General features: G+C 39.0%; 1 protein-coding gene and 1 long non-coding RNA gene across 2 annotated transcripts in view; both read left to right on the forward strand.

Moving 5' to 3' along the window:
• LOC306988040 overlaps window positions 1-18,147 on the forward strand; it is a 403,025-nt gene that overhangs the window by 26,613 nt on the left and 358,265 nt on the right. The gene's annotated exons all lie outside the window — the stretch shown is intronic.
• Window positions 10,183-17,700, forward strand: LOC306988772 (uncharacterized protein; the record flags this gene model as incomplete). Its single annotated transcript, XM_079593921.1, has 7 exons — window positions 10,183-10,264; window positions 14,055-14,372; window positions 15,553-15,882; window positions 16,112-16,411; window positions 16,610-16,927; window positions 17,168-17,311; window positions 17,409-17,700. The coding sequence occupies 7 exons, from the start codon at window positions 10,183-10,185 to the stop codon at window positions 17,423-17,425; spliced, it is 1,509 nt and encodes a 502-aa protein (XP_079450047.1). The 3' UTR covers window positions 17,426-17,700.

Raw genomic sequence — 18,147 nt, forward strand, 5'->3', positions numbered from 1 at the left:
TTTTACATTTGGATATTGTTTCTAAATATATTTTAATATCAATTTTAAATAGTTAAAAAAATGGTATTTTTTCATTCATTTGACTATGAATAATATAGTAACGGGCAATCATAATAATTTAATCAAACATAAACAAAAGATTGTATCACCATCTGTTACGTACCCTGAGATTATTAAAGGGGTATAGGGAATAACATTAAATGTCGTAGTTCTACTTCGTACCAATGTAAATGTCAGCAAAGAATACCACAGCTCCAAAGACAATCAACCCATATTTATTTACAAAAAAAGAATGGAATAGGACGAATCCATAAACAAACCATCTTACAATAATATGTACAGAAAAGTAAAGAACAAAAAGACACCCAGACAGGGGAAAAGAAGAAGGGAATTGGGCGGCAATCAAATAAATGAAATAATCAAAACATAACCCTCTAACTCATTAATAATCAGTACTAAACTAACTAAAACAAAGAAAAAGAAAAGAACATCTTCAGTATCCAAAGATACCCTAATTTAAACTATACTAACTAAATCAAAACAAAAATACAAGAAGTGATGCACGCCTCTAACCTAGTGTTTCTCACAATAGTTCACTAACAAGTGGTGCTCAATGTATATCACGTGATATGTTTACCTTTCCTCTCCTTCCTTCCCCATTGTAAACATAGCCGTTCAAACAAATGGTGGTGAAGAGGTGTTTAGGTAGCACACGAACATACTACGAATCGGAACCACAATACACAAAATGAGCGCATCTCTCAATCACAAACTCTCTCAGAGCAACAACAGACAAAAAAACAAAGCCTATCCTCTCTCAGCGTCAGCGTCTCCGTTTATAGAGCTGGTAAGTGCCGCCCCCTCCGTAAAAGCCCGCTGGACCTCAAAGTTGAAAAAGCGTCAATGCAAGTGAATGGGAGAAAATTATTATTTTCTGGTCCCGTTTGAATTGTCCCATGAATGTGAACATATGTTGTCTGTGAATTTTTTATATAATCTTTCATGTAACAAGTTTGACAGTATATGGTATGATTCGTCGGCTAGCAGTTGTGGAAAAGACATAACGAGAAAGACTACATGTCGCCTATGTGACGTCACCCCATAAAGTTGACTTACCCGTGGTTTTCGCCAACCTCAACGATTTTGTCCTCTCCCTGAAAGAAGGCGGTGAAGTGCACCAAAGACAGCCATGTCTAGCGGGATCCGTGAGCTAGAGCCGTGAGCTAGTGGTGTTGACGTTTCAAACGCGTCGAAAGCAGCGAAGAGTTGTAGTCCACAAAGTGCTCTCACACAAAGTCTACCCGTATCAAACTTCTACCCGCTAAATTGTAGCATTTTGCACACGAAAGATTATATAAAAAATTCACAGTCAACATATGTTCAAATTCATGGCACAATTCAAACGGGACCAGAAAATAATTATTTTCTCCCATTCACTTGCATTGACGGTTTTTCAACTTTGAGGTCCAGCGGGGTTAGCGGAGGGGGCGGGACTTACCAGCTCTATATGTTTCCCGGTGTCCGCCGATTGGAGGAAAGCAGCGCAGCGTCATCGGCTCCAACGATGAGTGACAGGAGGCACAGCCAATGGCGCGGAACTAAGAAAGTGAAAGAAAAAACAAACAGAAAGGGGGGGAAACAAACGAACAACACACAAAACGGCACTAGCCGTAACAAACCATATTTAATAACACGACACCAACCAAACTTGATCGCGAGTGTTTTTATTGCCATAAAATTGGTCATGTTATCGCTGACTGTTTGGTATTAAAACGAAAGCAGCATCCGACACCAAAAGGTGCTGGGTGTGTTGGTGCAAGCGTTGATAGTGTCGGGTCATTGCAGACCAAGGAGACGATTGACTGCAGTTTTAAGCCCTTCTTAATGAAAGGCTTAATTTCGCTTACTGGTAAACCCGAAGATCAGAAGGAAATTAAAATATTACGAGATACAGGAACTGCTCAGTCCTTTATTGTTTCTGAAGCGTTGCCCTCAGGAGATCAGTCATATTGTGGAACCAGCGTATTAGTGCAAGGCATTGGAATGGGTGTTATACCAGTTCCACTGCATCGGGTATATTTACAATGCGATTTAGTTAGTGGATATGTGAAAGTAGGGAGGCGCTCTAGCTTGCCTATTCAGGGGGTTGACTTTATTTTAGGGAATGACCTTGCTGGTGGAAAAGTTATGCCTTTACTGGAGGTACTGGATGTGTCCGAGGTGTCTTGTGGCTCAGATGAACTGAAGAGAAAATTCCCCGAAGTATTTTCGGCATGCGCGGTTACGCGAGCTCGGACACGTAAGTTTGGAAATGAAATTGATTTGTCTGATTCTTTTATTGTTCCTCTTTTTACCGAGGAGTCATCTCTTAGTCCACCGAAAGTATCTGATACCGTGCAGACTCGATCTATAGCCTCTAATGATGAAAAGGTTGTCACATTTACTCCTGAAAATTCATCAATAGTAGTGAACAGAAAGCAAATGAGTGCTGCACAACAGTCTGACCCATTGCTTCGTAAATGTTTCATTTCGGCAGTAAGTCAGGAGATAGCGAAGAGGGAAAAAACAAACAGAAAGGGGGGGAAACAAACGAACAACACACAAAACGGCACTAGCCGTAACACCATCAAATGAAAAACATTTTAGTATAACATCAACTTCTTCAAAGTTAACAGGAATCATAGCTTTTCTTTGTAAGTAATTGCTGTGTTCTCTCGTAAATATTTGGATCTTGGGACACTCCTAAAATAGGTGATTAATAGTCTCAGGGGAAATTTGACAAAAAACACAAATATCTTCCATGTTCACTTTAAAACGCTGTACCACAAGTGACTATTATGACTACATAAGACTACAATCTCCTCTGATTGGCTGCACATCCGGCCAATGAGTCTCAGCCATCTGTGCAGGAACACAACCGAGCCATATTTCACTGAGCATTAGCTACTGCCGTTCCTTTTGACCCCAGTAGATATATTAAACTAGTACCGCCGTTCAGAGAAGCGGAAGTAGATTCCTACTTTGTCACGTTCAGGAAAGTTAGGGTGGCCGAAAGAGATGTGGGCTCTATTGTTACAGCGTAGCCTCACTGGAAAAGCACAGGAGGTCTGTTCTGCTCTGCCAATCGAATCTTCTCTCCACTATGACATAGACTATGAAGTAGAGGGAAGAAACTTACGAACGCTACCCAAAATGATTCTGCAGTAATTGAAGGTATATGCTGCTTTCCTGCTCCTTTTTTTAAAGTAAATTTGCGGTGAAATCAAAATCAAACCTTTTACGAATATTCTCAGAATTATATCATGTCAACTTTCGGTAAGGTATCTTGGAGGTGCAAAAGTGGACAGTAACGGCACAGTCATATTAGCAAAATTTTGTGTGCAGAAAAGGTCCATTGTCCAAAGGGCAGAACTTGATCACAGGCAAACTTGAGGTGGCGCATTTCCTGCGACAGCTTCTGTGCAGCGGTGAAGCGCTCTGTGAAACCATCCACTGCGGGGCCGAAGAGGACGGTGAGGGAGACTAGGGAGTCGCAGAAAGCAGCCTTGTCTGTGTTCTTGATCTCCGTTAGGTTGAGCCATAAGTGACGTTCCAACACCACTAAGCTGGCCATAGCTCTGCAGATAGCGACTTTAACCTTCCATCCAATCGTTGTGGGTGGCCAGAGATGCACGGCCACGGCTTCATCCAGAGGAGGCAGTTTCTCATACCCCTTTTCTTCAGCGACGTCAATCGTGGTGAGGGCGGGGGTGGTTGAAGTGTGGAAGTGCACCGAGTAGGAGGCACCATGACTTGATGAGTTTGTCATGAACTTCTGTGAAGAATGGCGCTGCTCTCGGTCTGCTAACTCCCGGTAGGAACCATTCGTCCAGGCGGCTGCTTGTGGGCTCCTCGGGGGTAGACCACTCCAGTCCGAGCTCGAATCTCCAGGGGTGTGGGGTTATCCAGTGAGCCCGACCAGTCCTCTGCATCTGAAACTGCGATGACATGCTGTCATCAGTGAGATCCTCTTCAGATCCCATGAACGAGACCAGGCCGCTTGTGCCAGAAGAGGGGCGCTTGACTGCGCTGTAGAAGACCCCTGGAGAATCCTGGTTTTGTGGAGACAATGAGGCACACGGGAACTGTGCCGGCGTGAGCTCACTCATGTCCGATCGCTCAGTCCTCTGGCTCTGCTGCTTCTTTCTCCGAGGTTCCTGTGAGGAAGAGAACAGGAGAGTGTGAAGGGTGGAGAGAGGCTCAAACTCTCGCAGTGAGAGCAGCTCGTCTCAGTGAGCGCAGCTTCTGTGCGGGATTTCCCCAGACAGGCGAAGCACTCATTGTGCTCATCAAATGGGTGCAGGTGTGCCCACACTCGTTGCGCAGCATTTGCAACAACGCCGCATGAAATTTGATTGAATTTGCTCTTTTAGAAACGCTGGATTGCCACAGGGGAGATGGCTGACTCAGCTCGAGTGCAGTGTCGATCAGTCAGCTTGATAGCAGGTCGCCGGCACACTGACTTGATCCACTGAGAGGCTTTTCGACGGCAAAATGCTTCTTCTATCTCGTAGTCCAGCGAAATGTTGGAGGGCTCAAGCGGGCTTTTACGCCATAGGTTCGTGCAGTTATTGCTGCTCAGCCATTGGTTCCTCCAACTCTGTGTTATTACCATTGGCCCATGCAGTTACACTGTGTGATTCTATAAGCTTTAATAAATCAGAGAAAAAGGAGTGAACCGTATAGATAGGGAACATGTGTTTCAACTTGAGTTTCACAATAGAAATTTTATTCAGATTTGCTAAAATACCAAAGTGTGGTAAAGTCTGCAATCAAAAAAGAAAAAGAAAAAAAGGAGATCTTGTTATAAACTCAAGTATTTCTTGATAACATTTTCCAAACACCAAATATCTCTGTTAACCAAATGCAAATTTCTCTAAATGAAAAATGATATAGGTTATTGTGTTTTCTCATTAATATTCACTGATTAATTTTGATTAACAATGCGGGCAAACATTATAAATGTTATTCACTGGTTTCGGGGTCAAAATGGATGCTGCAATGGTTTTCTTCTTAGTTTTATCTGTTCAGAAATGTGGTTAGATCTGTTGGGTGGATAAACAGCTTCTGCTGGATGTTTGTGGAGCGTTTTTTTTTTTCTCTCCAAGTACGATAAACTCCTGCTTTTGCACTTTAAGAGTGCACGCTTTCACTGCGTGATGTAGCCGATTATAATGCAGTGTGAATTCCCCCAAACATCAAGATATGAGGATAAAATCTGGATGACTTTTCATATCTTTTTACACTTATGTCGTAAGACCATGTTAAGCAATGTCACGCAATGTCACACGGGAAAGAGTGCAGTTTTTCCTGAACATCAGCATGATTGCAAATGTGATATTGATTTTATGTAACAGTTCAAAAAACTAAAAGTAAACATTGAGTTACATCTTAGACACAATATTGTCTGTTTTTGCTCTATTTCACAAAGAATAAAGTTATATCATACAAACAAATCCACAGAAGAGCAGTCACGCGTCTCTGAGAAACACACACACAGCAGTGTTTTGTTTGTATCTGCATTTTTTAATGAATTGGTTGAGTCAAAGATGATTTAAAGACCCATTATTAAATGCAGTCACTTGCTTCGTTCCTGAATCAGTCGGTTGTTTTGAACGAATCAACTGAATTAATTATTGTTAAATAATTAAATAAATGTAATAATAATTTAAATAAAGCGTACTTTTCTGATCCAGAACACAGCCAGAACTAGAGCCCAAATCATCACCATCGACCGCGGAGACATCGTGTGACCCCCCGCAGACGCAGAGCTAGCTATTAGTAAAATGTGTTTCTGGGTCAAAGAAACTCAAAATGATGGAGCATGTCTAACAATTATGTACATTATGTGCTTGTATTACCTTATGAACTGTGATTACATTATAAGTTGCCATAGTGGGTTTATAATGTAATACATTCTCATACAATAATCTATTACATTATATGGAAAGAAAAAAATCTTACATTGAAAATGTATTATTACAGTATGAGAAAAATTACTACATTATGAGCATTTTATTGCCACAATAATGTGATAATTATTACATTATGTGCAGTAATTATATTATGAGTTGCTACAGATGTCTCTAATACGCTCCTCTACTGGCTCTGCTCCTGTCTGCCTCGCTGTGACTGCTGCTGCTGTGAGTTGGTTTGTGGCTGTACGCTTCGTCTAAGCCTCGTATTTCTTTCTGTTTTTAACCATTATTTACTATCATCTCTAGTTGTTTATACTACTAAATACAGCTTACCCAACTTCACACATTAACCTGACATCGCTATCTTCCGTTACTACTAGCACAACACGGTGAAGATTTCAGAACTAGAGACACGCATCCAAACTTTAATTGACAATAGTAAGAAGAGTGCTAGAGCTTTAGATACTATTTTGGATGCGCCTAGCCTAGCGAACCCTTTACACGATTCGGTTCCGGCTGAATTAGAGCCCGTGCAACAGGGCAGATGGGTGACGGAGAGGCGCTGTAGTCGTGGATTTAAAAAACGCTCTTCCGTTCCGATTTCAACATTAAACAGATTCTCCCCACTCAGTGAAACACCCACTGAGAATCCTGTTGAATGTGCCCTAGTTATTGGCGATTCAATCACACGGAACGTGAAAATAGAGACACCAGCCACCATAGTCACATGTTTGCCGGGAGCCAGAGCGCCTGACATCAAAGCAAATTTAAAAGTGCTGGCTAATGCTAATCGTAAATTCTCTAAGATTATTATTCACGTCGGCACTAATGATGTTCGACTCCGCCAGTCGGAGATCACCAAAATTAATATTAAAGAGGTGTGTGAGACATCGCAATTACGATGTCAGGCACTGCAATTTGATCTGGCCCCCTTCCTGTTCACAGGAGTGATGAGATAGTTAGTAGATTGTGTTCACTCAACGGCTGGCGGTCTGGCTGGTGTCCGCGAAATAATGTAGAATTCATAGACAATTGGAAAATGTTTTGGGGCAGACCTGACCTGTTGAAAAGAGATGGTATTCATCCCTCCTGGGGTGGTGCTGCTCTTCTAGTAGTTTTCTCATAGTCTTAGAGATAAAACATGACAATCTGGGCCTCAGGTCAGGAAGCAGACAGACTGGCTTAACCGACCGTCTGCTAGCGGCCTCACGTCACCAAGGTCAGATAAATCCCATCACATAGAGCCTCTTTCACCTAGATATCATCACATAGAGCCTGTGTCTGTTCCCCGAATTTGGAAATCCCAAAAACGTCCAAACCCATCTAAGGTTAAAAATGTAATTGATGTTCAACAAATAAAAAAACATATATAATACAAAATGACTTATTTTTCAATATAAAATGTGATTGTGGACTGGATTTTTTTTTACCTTTTATCACAGTCTTGGACATGTCAAAGATTAGAAACAACATTGGTTTTGATGCATTGTTAGTTTTTGTGCAGCATCAGATTTTAACTTTTTCTCCCACATTTACTGTTCGTGGCTGTTTCTGGCTTTTACATGGAGTTATATGGAGTATAATAGCATAATAAAGTGTGTGTGTGTGTGTGTGTGTGTGTGTGTGTGTGAGAGAGAGAGAGAACTCACCTTGATGCGTCTGAGAAAATCAAAATATGCACCTCAGCTCTCAGAACTACATGGAGTAAACAAAAACAAAGTGTATTTATGCACCTGCTGCCTTTTGATGGTGAGAAATGCAGACTAAACAAAAACTAAGTAAGTGGATTTAAACACTTGCATGCAAGCCTGCTGGTCATTTGATGGTGAGAAGAGCAGCAAGCAACATGAGAAAGGGCTTGACTTGTAGTGAAGTTTTAGAGATGATTCTGCAGCCGGACCCCTCCAGCGAGCTGCAGGATGTATTGTATTCTCCCGCTGACACCACAGACTCAGGAGAGGCAGATCCTGATTTGGATGTGGCACCCTCATCATCCTCTCTAGCTTCCACTGTAGGCGAGGGGGATTCGGAGGATCCTGGGTCTGGGTGGATTGGGAGAAACGGTGAAGTGTGGTTTTCCACCAACGCGGAGACAAATCCCTTTCTTCAGCCTGCCAGAGGCGTGACTCTCAAAATCTCAAAATTCCGGCCAGTTAATAATTCCTAGAATATCAAAATCGACTGCTGGCGGTAGATCCTTTTCCTATTTAGCACCAAAACTTTGGAACAGTCTTCCTACCATTGTTCGGGAAGCAGACACACTCTGTCAGTTCAAAGCTAGATTAAAGACACATCTCTTTGACCAAGCATTCACATAACACATTATAGACTTCTATAACTCAATGTTAGGCTGCATAGTTTAGGTTAGCCGGAACTGGGAACACTTCCCTTAAATCCTGATGTACTCGTTACATCATAAGAAGAATGGCATCTACGCTAATTTTAGTGTCTTTGTTTATCCCGAGGTTTTCCCGCAGCCTGCCGGATCCAGGCCGTATCCAGATCTGACGAAGGACCTTCGCCTGGACCCGATGTCAACGCAGTGCTGAAGTGCCAACTAGCCTCTCCCTATGGAGGATCCCTTTACCACTCTACAGATAAAGCATTGTGGAAAATTCACGTATCTACCCCGTAGTGATAAAATAAAATAAAATTCTGTATCAAAATTTATAGGCAAGACAAGTAGTTTGTTGAGGCTTGGTTTGTAGGGAATTACTAACCTGCGCACATATATTCAAATGCACATAACTGTAGTAGAATTAATTCTTGATGCGCACGTGAACGCCATCAGCGTTTCTCACAGGTTCGCGTTTAAAGTCTGTTTAGAGAGAACGGTGTCGTCTCAGCGCCCCCTAATTTAATAACTAATGATCATTTCGATGGAAGTGAATCAATCAAAACTAACTTTAAAATAACATTATTCATGAACCGCTATAAAGCCAAAACAATCTCTGTTACCTTAAATTATCCGTTTATCTCTGTAAAGCAGCTTTGAAACAATCTACATTGTTAAAAGCGCTATATAAATGAAGATGACTTGACTTGAACATGACATATTTCTCTCAGATAAGACAGTAATTCTACTGCTGTCCATTTGCCATATGTATTTGCTTGCCTTTATCAATAAAGTTTTCTCATTGTGAGGTTCAAGAGTCTCTCCATGTTTTATTACATTATGTTGAGCGCCCCCTTGAGGAATACTAACTTTATGTATTTTAACAATTTCTGCGCTATAAAACTTTAAATTATTTTAAACATTGGGTCTCATTCACTAAAGCAATAGTTTTCAAAATATTTTTAGTGTATCTGCAAGATTTTCTAATGCGAATTTTGTATACATTATGTATGAATGTACTGAGTGTAATCGACCAGTCTCTGTTATCCCGTTTCCATCTTAACCCTTTAGGCGCTAGAGGTTTTTTCCACGTTCGATTTTGATATCTTAATTTCAAAAGGCTATATCTTAAAAGTGATAAAGGATAGAGACTTTCTGTAAATTAGAGAAATATTAAGGATGACCCAAAGTTTATGTTTTACGTTTATGTTTAGGGATTACATTTTCCCATCTAATTTGCATATTATGACGTCATATGGTGGTGGCCATCTTGGATTATATAATTTTCATGAAAAGTCACGTTTAAATGCAGCACTTCTTTCACCCCAAAATGTCCCTCGCCTTCTGTATGCTATATTGCACAATACTGAATGCTCGGGTAAATAGTAAGTAGTAAACAAACTGTAAATCCTTACTAATAAATGGTAGAAACAAACCGAATGCATGTAGCGGTTGGCCTTTTGCTGTAGAGATTGTCCATTTACATACAGTAGGCACTCTGATTCCATGTATGGGGCACATATATATTATTCATATGACACACAAACACAAGTAGACAAGACTGTTTAGTTGCCCCGTGTCACACCGCCTCTGCTCCTGCTACGAGCGCGCGGGCGCGGCCAGACCTGCCTCGCGCGCCGAGTGCGCACAGCTCGGACTACTGTCATTGTCATTGCGACTCCCCACCCTGCCTCCACGTTGCCCCATAACTGTCCTTTGAATACTTTGACCTCGTCTAACATAACCAATAGATTTAGACAAAGTCTACACCACAATACTGTCGCCGCGATTGCGGAGAGGCACGTGGTCAGAAGACAAACTACATGGCTAGCGCGGTAAAAAATATCCCGCCTCGTTCCCCACAACAATAACACACCTGCTAACTTTGCGATGAACACTCCGACCCCGGGAAACATTGTTCCCACCACTGACATTGGGCAAAGGACCATCTACATTGGGCATAGGATTCACCGTTTGTGCTTGGTGTAACGTACGGGCTATACTTTCACTTTCATAATCACGTCAACTTCTGAAGGCAGATATTCCCCTTCAGAACCAGGGTCCGCGAATAGAAGACCCAACACTTCATTGTGGGTAAGCTTTATTGATGCAATTAGATACTAATAATAATAATAATAATCTAATGTAAATACTCGCTGACGTTGACAATATTGCTCAGAAAAACTGGCTCACTCGCTCCGCTTTTGTTCGCACTGATTCAATGCGCTCTAGCTCAAAGATTTTGTATAAAAACATGACGTTTTTTTGAGTCGGCGATGAACTATAACATGTCTGCCAACTAGTGGATGGGAGGTCGAAGGAAATTTGACACCCTATTTGACAAAATCGGCCGTTTTATTCAGTGCCGCATCTTGATTAAACTCGACCGTGGCGCATAGAGGGTTAACGCTGCTGGTTCTCGTGCCGGAACTGGAACGAATCAAAGATTATACATTTTATTACGGAACTTCTGAAATTTTCAATATGGAAAAAAACATTGGTGGTTCTGCTGGGCCCTTATCGTCCTAACTACAGCACTCATGTGTGGTGGGCACACAAACAAGGGTGATAAAGACTGCAGTCTCTAACATCAGTCTTCTCGAGACCAGGGGCTTTACTTTCACAGCTTCTACTAGCTTGCCTCTATTACACTCGCCCCCCTAAACCTCATTCCCATCCGGGTCACGGCACCGCATGTAACCGGTCCTACTCGACTTGTTCGAAACAAGATTCAAACCAGCGTCTCCAGCATGGGATGAGGGCACTCTAACAGGATACTAAAGACCACATCTGGCCTCTACTAACTCTTACTAGTTGGCGCCCTTTACACTGAGTCTAAAATCAGTCGAATAGTAGTTCAGTAGTTTAGTAGTCCTAACCCAGAAAAAACTATATATATTTTTTCCGCCTTTCTGTTGTCCCACAGAAAAGTTATTTTTTTTTGTAAAATGGTGCTTGTGGCGAACATTACTTGAAGACATTTTTACATTTTGTTTTTCAAAATAAATTACACCCAGCTATGCCTCAAAGACATGGCAGTAGCCGCTATGAGGTCACCGAGGTCTGGACCTCGCTATTTTTCTGAGGTGTACGTTGTGAAATAATTGCCTAATATAGTATCAACTCTTCTTTGGTGCTGCAGAGATATTGCACAGCACCAATATTAAACAGACCTTCTCATCTCAAATGCCTAAAAAATACCAAAGTCTGCAATCAAAAGCAAAACATCTGATTATGAACTCAAGCTTTTCTCATCAAATTTTCCAAAGAACAAAACTTTCTGGTAACCAAATGATATTTCTCTAAATGAACAATTACATTTACAGGTTACTGTATGTTTGCATTAATGTTCACTCATGAATTTTGTTGTAACACAGGCAAACATTATACATGACCTGCCAAACCGGTTTTCGCTTGATAGAATCAACTCTTCCCTACTTTTGTATGCTTTGTTTGAATGTCTCCACTCCCAGAAGTCCCTCCTCCTAAAATACCTATAAGATACCATGTAAAGTTACTTTTAGATTAGACTGTTTGGACGAATTGCAGCAACGCTCAATAAAGAAGAACTTCTGTTTGAACGCGATCCCAAAGTCTCCAGGGGCCTCATTTATAACCGTTGCGTACGCACAAAACAGGCCCTGAAAGAGGCGTACGCCATTTCCGACGCATAAGTTGTGATTTATAAAAACAAACTTGACGGGAAAATCTGCGCACCTGCATGCAAACTCTGACCCATGCGTACGAACGTTTTGGAGACGGAGCAGTTTGGCGACACCGATGGTGAGCTGGAGTTAAATGTCTTTTTGGTCACTTTTAGACAGAAAATCGAAATACAATTATACATTTACAGAAATATTATACAAATATAATTTCATTTACCAAGCCTATCACTTGAAGCAAATATCCACACCTTAAATGTCCGCGCCAGCGAGCGCGTTGGGCCGTTTAGTGAAACTGACGCATAGCCTATATAACGGCAGATGAAGTAAAACTGTAAATCTTCATTATGAGTCCTAATCATAAATAGGCTACAGTGCATGTTCACAATAACATGTTTTATTTCTGATATAAACATTTAGATTAAATATGCCATTCTAATTTTCTAATAAACAGAGTTAAACACTTAAACTACATGACATTTACTGAAAAGTAAAAAAAAAATATATATATATATATTCAATAAATAGCCTATAAATATTTGTTGTGGATGCAATGCTTTTGAACACTTTTCCTTTGGCATGTTGTGTTTTAATGTTTTAACTACAGAGATACTTGCTTATCATGATAATAGCAGATTGTGCAAATTTAATGCACAACAAGGTCGATCTGTTTCCATTAAAAAATATAAATCAATGAAAAAGACTATTTGGCCAGTGGAAATGATTGAGAAAAACTTTCTCTGAAATGTATTGAACACTATTTGATTTATTTATTCAAAAACAAGGCAAGGCACATCCGTATTTCATATTTTCCTAATCTCTTGTACCGTTAAACATGTTATCACGTGGATGAATAATCATATGCAAATGATATGCAGATGAGGATATGCATAGTAAAACTAGGTGTTGTAAGCTCCATATATGGTTATTTCGGGGAGGAGACGCACGTGCGCACAATCTTCCGCTGAGTGGGATTTATAAAGTGAACTCTGCGCAGGTTCTGGCGTACGCACGGTTTTATAAATCTGAATATTTTTTTGCGCACGCCATTTTTGGCTTTTGGGCGCACGTACACTTTTAGTAAGGATCCTACGCACAGTTTTATAAATGAGGCCCCTGGTCTCTACTTTGAAGAAGGAAAAAGTATCCTACACCTGCAATAGTTTATCCTTTTATTTTATCTGTACAAACATCTGTGTGTGTGGTTTGAGGATAAACAGCTTCTTTTGAGGATAAAACAGCTTTTGTGGCTGAAGCGTTTCTTTATTTTCTCTCCTGCTAATAAGAAGCTCACAATCTTCCACTCAAAACATCTTTACACTGAAATAAAGTGAATCCATCAACAGTCAAATAAGAGTCACAGGTCAGAGGTCAAATATGATTGACAGCTCACAGCACTAAATAACACACAGATATCTAATCCAATATTTCACTCTTCTGCTGTTAGTTTTCATTCAGGGCCAGAATTCATTTGAAAATGTAAGATCAGCAAAAGCTTGTTGATGTCCGTGATGTTAAAGGAGACGGATGTGTGAGCGGAAACTAACTGAGGTTGGGGGAGGATTCACACACAACCAGATAAATATCTCAGTTCAGTCTTTCTGATCAATCTGAGTGTTTAGACATTAAGAGTTACTATCGTCGGCTTTCCAGTGAACCGGTGAAGAAAATGTTTCTCAAATTAGTTTTTCTCTGTTTGTGTGTGTGGCGTCTGGATGGTGAGTTTAAATGTGTTTTTATGTTTTAAGTTGTTTCTGTTCTGATGTGATAAATTACTGGTTAAATTACTGGTAAATGTGTTTTTACTGGTTAAATTAGTCAAAGGATTAACATTCACTTTTATTCTCGTATAGAAACAAATAATGTGTGATTTTGCTGAGAGATAACTCTCTTATTTGAGATTAAAGTCGATCTTAATGCAGTTATTGATATAAAACCATTTAACTATTTCTCATTTTCATTTATCATCTTTTGTCTCTGAACTTCTGCAGAATATTAATCACTTCACATTTAAATGATTAAAAGTATTTTAGTGAAGCTTCATCAAACCAACATCAAGTGATTTTAAAGCTTTAATCTGTGAAAAACTCTGTTCTTCAGGAGCGTATGGAGATGATGAAGTGAAGTCAGTGAACGAGGGAGATTCAGTCTCTCTAAACTCTGGTCTCACTGAAATAAAGGATGATGATGTGATTCAGTGGAGATTTGGAGATGAAAACACTTTAATAGCAGAAATCAATGTAACGGCCGACAGATTCACTGTATATGAAGATGTTCTTGATGGGAGATTCAGAGACAGACTGAAGCTGGACAATCAAACTGGATCTCTGACCATCACACACACCACAACTGAACATGAAGGAGATTATAAACTACAGATCAACAGTAAGATCAAGAGTTTCAGGCTCAGTGTCTACGGTGAGTAAACCTTTTGAGTGATACGGTCCCACATGGGATTTGCAATGTTCAGTGACGTCACATGACTGTCAGAAACTGTTCAGACGATTTGAACGGCGGCGCAAACAAACATGGCAGCGTCCATCTCACATTTAAAATCAAGATCATGACCAGCATGACGGATCGCCATGGAAACAATAAGCGGGAAACGTTATAAAATAAATGCCTTGAAAAAACTCACTCAGTCAGAATCTCGCGTGAAAGGGTTAAATAGCCGATCGGTTTCTCCTGTTTTTAATTACAAAATTAAATTAAACTCCAATTTTCTGTTCGTTACTTTATGATAGTTAATTTCCGTCACTCTAAACTCTGATAGTAATAGTAGTTTATAGTAATCATCAGGATCTTGAAATGTATGTGATGTTTGATAGAGAGCCAACGCAGTGTTGACAGAACGGCTGATATGATGTCACTTCCTGGTTCTAGTAAGAGCTCGAGCTGCTGGAGTTTGCTTGATAACACTTTACATTACAGCCGCAAATACTGCGCATTTAAAACACATTTACAGCGTAACTTTCAGTAATTATAGTGTACCTACAACATGTACAGTTTTAGGAATAAAGTGGTAATAACCAGAAGAATTAACTCATTATTTATACTGTAGGTATTTTAAAACTAAAGGATCTTATTCTAATATTATGATACATCAATTTTACATTTGAGAGAAATTGAGCGAGAACATACACCGCAAACCTTCTAGTAATAATAATATACCAATACATATACACTTTTTGAAAATTATAGGGTATATCTGTGCATTTATACTTTCTTTTAACAAAAGTGCACTGAGAACTAAAACTATTGCAACTTTTGCTGAAATACTGTATAAATATTCTCTTGTTCATGTAGTTACAGGGAAAGTGTGACTTCTGCGACTGAACATTCAAGTGTTGCTTTTACTCTTTTGTTTCATTAAGTTAATAACACTTTATTTTCATTTTTCTCTTCTACTCTATATATTTAAAAATGTTTTTTAGTTTATTTATTAATTATTTTTCCATTTACAAATCTATTTATCTTTCCATTCATCATCTTTGTACTGCTGGAGAATATTATTAATTTCACTTTTAAATGATTAAAAGTATTTTAGTGACATCAAGTGATTTTAAATCTTTAATCTGTGAAAAACTCTGTTCTTCAGGACTGTATGTGTGTTATACTGAAGAGAAGTCAGTGTCAGTGAAGGAGGGAGATTCAGTCTCTCTAAACTCTGGTCTCACTGAAATAAAGGATGATGATGTGATTCAGTGGAGATATGGAGATGAAAACACTTTAATAGCAGAAATCAATGTAACGGCCGACAGATTCACTGTATATGAAGATGTTCTTAATGAGAGATTCAGAGACAGACTGAAGCTGGACAATCAAACTGGATCTCTGACCGTCACACACACCACAACTGAACACGAAGGAGATTATAAACTACAGATCAACAGTGAGATCAGAGACAGATTTTGGCTCTATGTCTACGGTGAGTTAAATATTAGTTTCACTTGTTTTATATTTTAATCAGCACAAAGATACAATTAATAATTCAAACTCCATTTTGCTATTGGTGTTTAAAGATGATATTCATTTCAAATTTACATTTCAAACTATTTACTTTTATAAACCATCAAGTGACCGTCTAAATCTGTGATGAACCGTGTGTGTGTGTGTGTGTGTGTGTGTGTTGTGTCTGTGTGTTGTGTGTGATTCAGTCCTCAAGTTGGTGATTGAGGGAGATTCAGTCTCTCTAGACTCTGGTCTCACTGAAATGAAGGATGATGATGTGATTCTGTGGAGATTTGGAGATGAAAACACTTTAATAGCAGAAATCAATGTAACGGCCGACAGATTCACTGTATATGAAGATGTTCTTAATGAGAGATTCAGAGACAGACTGAAGCTGGACAATCAAACTGGATCTCTGACCGTCACACACACCACAACTAAACATGAAGGAGATTATAAACTACAGATCAACAGTGTGATCAAGAGATTCAGTCTCAGTGTCTTTGGTGAGTTCAAAAACATTTAAACCTGTTTTTTAATGACACATTTGATTTTTTCATACACAATTTTGTTTTTCTTATTTTATATTGTTTATTTTAAATGTAAATTTTAAACTATTAAATTTAGTAAACCATTATAAAGTGATTTAACAGTATTAATCTGTGACAAACCCTGTTTCTGTTTGTTCTCTGTGTGTTTGACAGATGAAGTGACGTCAGTGTCAGTGAAGGAGGGAGATTCAGTCTCTCTAAACTCTGGTCTCACTGAAATGAAGGATTATAAGCGGATTCAGTGGAGATTTGGAGATGAAAACACTGTAATAGCAGAAATCCATAAATGGACCGACAGATTCACTGTATATGAAGATGTTCTTGATGGGAGATTCAGAGACAGACTGAAGCTGGACAATCAAACTGGATCTCTGACCATCACACACACCACAACTGAACATGCTGGAGATTATAAACTATTGATGTTTACAAGAAGATTCTCATCAAAAGTATTCAGAGTTTCTGTCTATGGCGAGTAGAGATCATTTTTCTTCTCCTTCAAATATTCTTATTTACTCTTTACATATTAAATTGTTAAATCGTTTATAGTTTGAGATGACAGACCGTATAAAAACTCAGTTGGAACCGAATATAATATTGTTGATTAGATTTGATCATATTTCTGTGTATTCAGAAATATTAGTTGATGTCGGCGCTGATATTAGTGTTTATTGACTGATCTGATCTCAGTCTGATGTGTTTATTCCTCAGACTCTGTCCACTGTTGTGGTCCTACTGAAGCTGTGATCCGATTGGTCCTCTCTGCTCTGGTGGGCGTGGCTACTGTCATCATTCTGGTTTATGACATCAGATCCAGAAGAGCTGAACGAGATCAAGCACATATTCACACATCAGGTACATGATTGATGATGTCATTCTCACAAACTGATTTTGCATGTATAAGTATCTGTGAGATTTATTAATTATGGCTTTTTATGTTTATCATTTTCAGGAAGTATCGAAATCTAAAGCAGAACGTCGAAGTTTAAAGATTCTTCAAGTGTGTTTTTTTTCTTCTAGTGTTTTTTTCATAATAAATACTGATGATTATTTGAGTTTGTGCTCTCTTTCAGTGCCAGATTTGATCAGTGTCACTTTATTGTTTATATTTCACTTGATTGTTTATAACTTCTCTCAGAAACAAAAAAGATTTAATAAAGAGACACAGATCTCACTTTACTACTGCTGTATATTTGCTGTATGTATTTTCTTGCCTTTATCAATAAAGTTTCTTACTCTGAGGTTCAAGAGTCTCATGTTTTATTCAGAGGAATACAAACGTTATGTATATGTTAAATATTTCAACAGTGTAGCATATACAGCTTTATTTTCACAGGTGCTTCGTATAGCTTATCTGTAAAAACATTATTTATTTATTTTTTCAATTGTATCAACTCATAAAACTAACTCTGTTACATGTTGTAGTTGCAGATTTACTGCAGGAAAAATATACAATACCGTGTTAAGTTAGTGTTACAGATCACATGCAGCATCACATATATTTTACTTGTTTATTATTACGTTAAGGATCTCACGATACTTGCTTTTTATTTTTTTTAATGTATTTTAATGACAACAAAACATAATTTACATACAGGAGTACATATAACCATACATGTCAGGGGTAAACAAAAGGGGGGAAAGGAAGAAAGAGAGAAAGAAACCAGAAAAAACGTGTACATATTAAACAG

Source organism: Phoxinus phoxinus (genome assembly GCF_949152265.1).
Source record: "Phoxinus phoxinus genome assembly, chromosome: 20".
Taxonomy (NCBI): domain Eukaryota; kingdom Metazoa; phylum Chordata; class Actinopteri; order Cypriniformes; family Leuciscidae; genus Phoxinus; species Phoxinus phoxinus.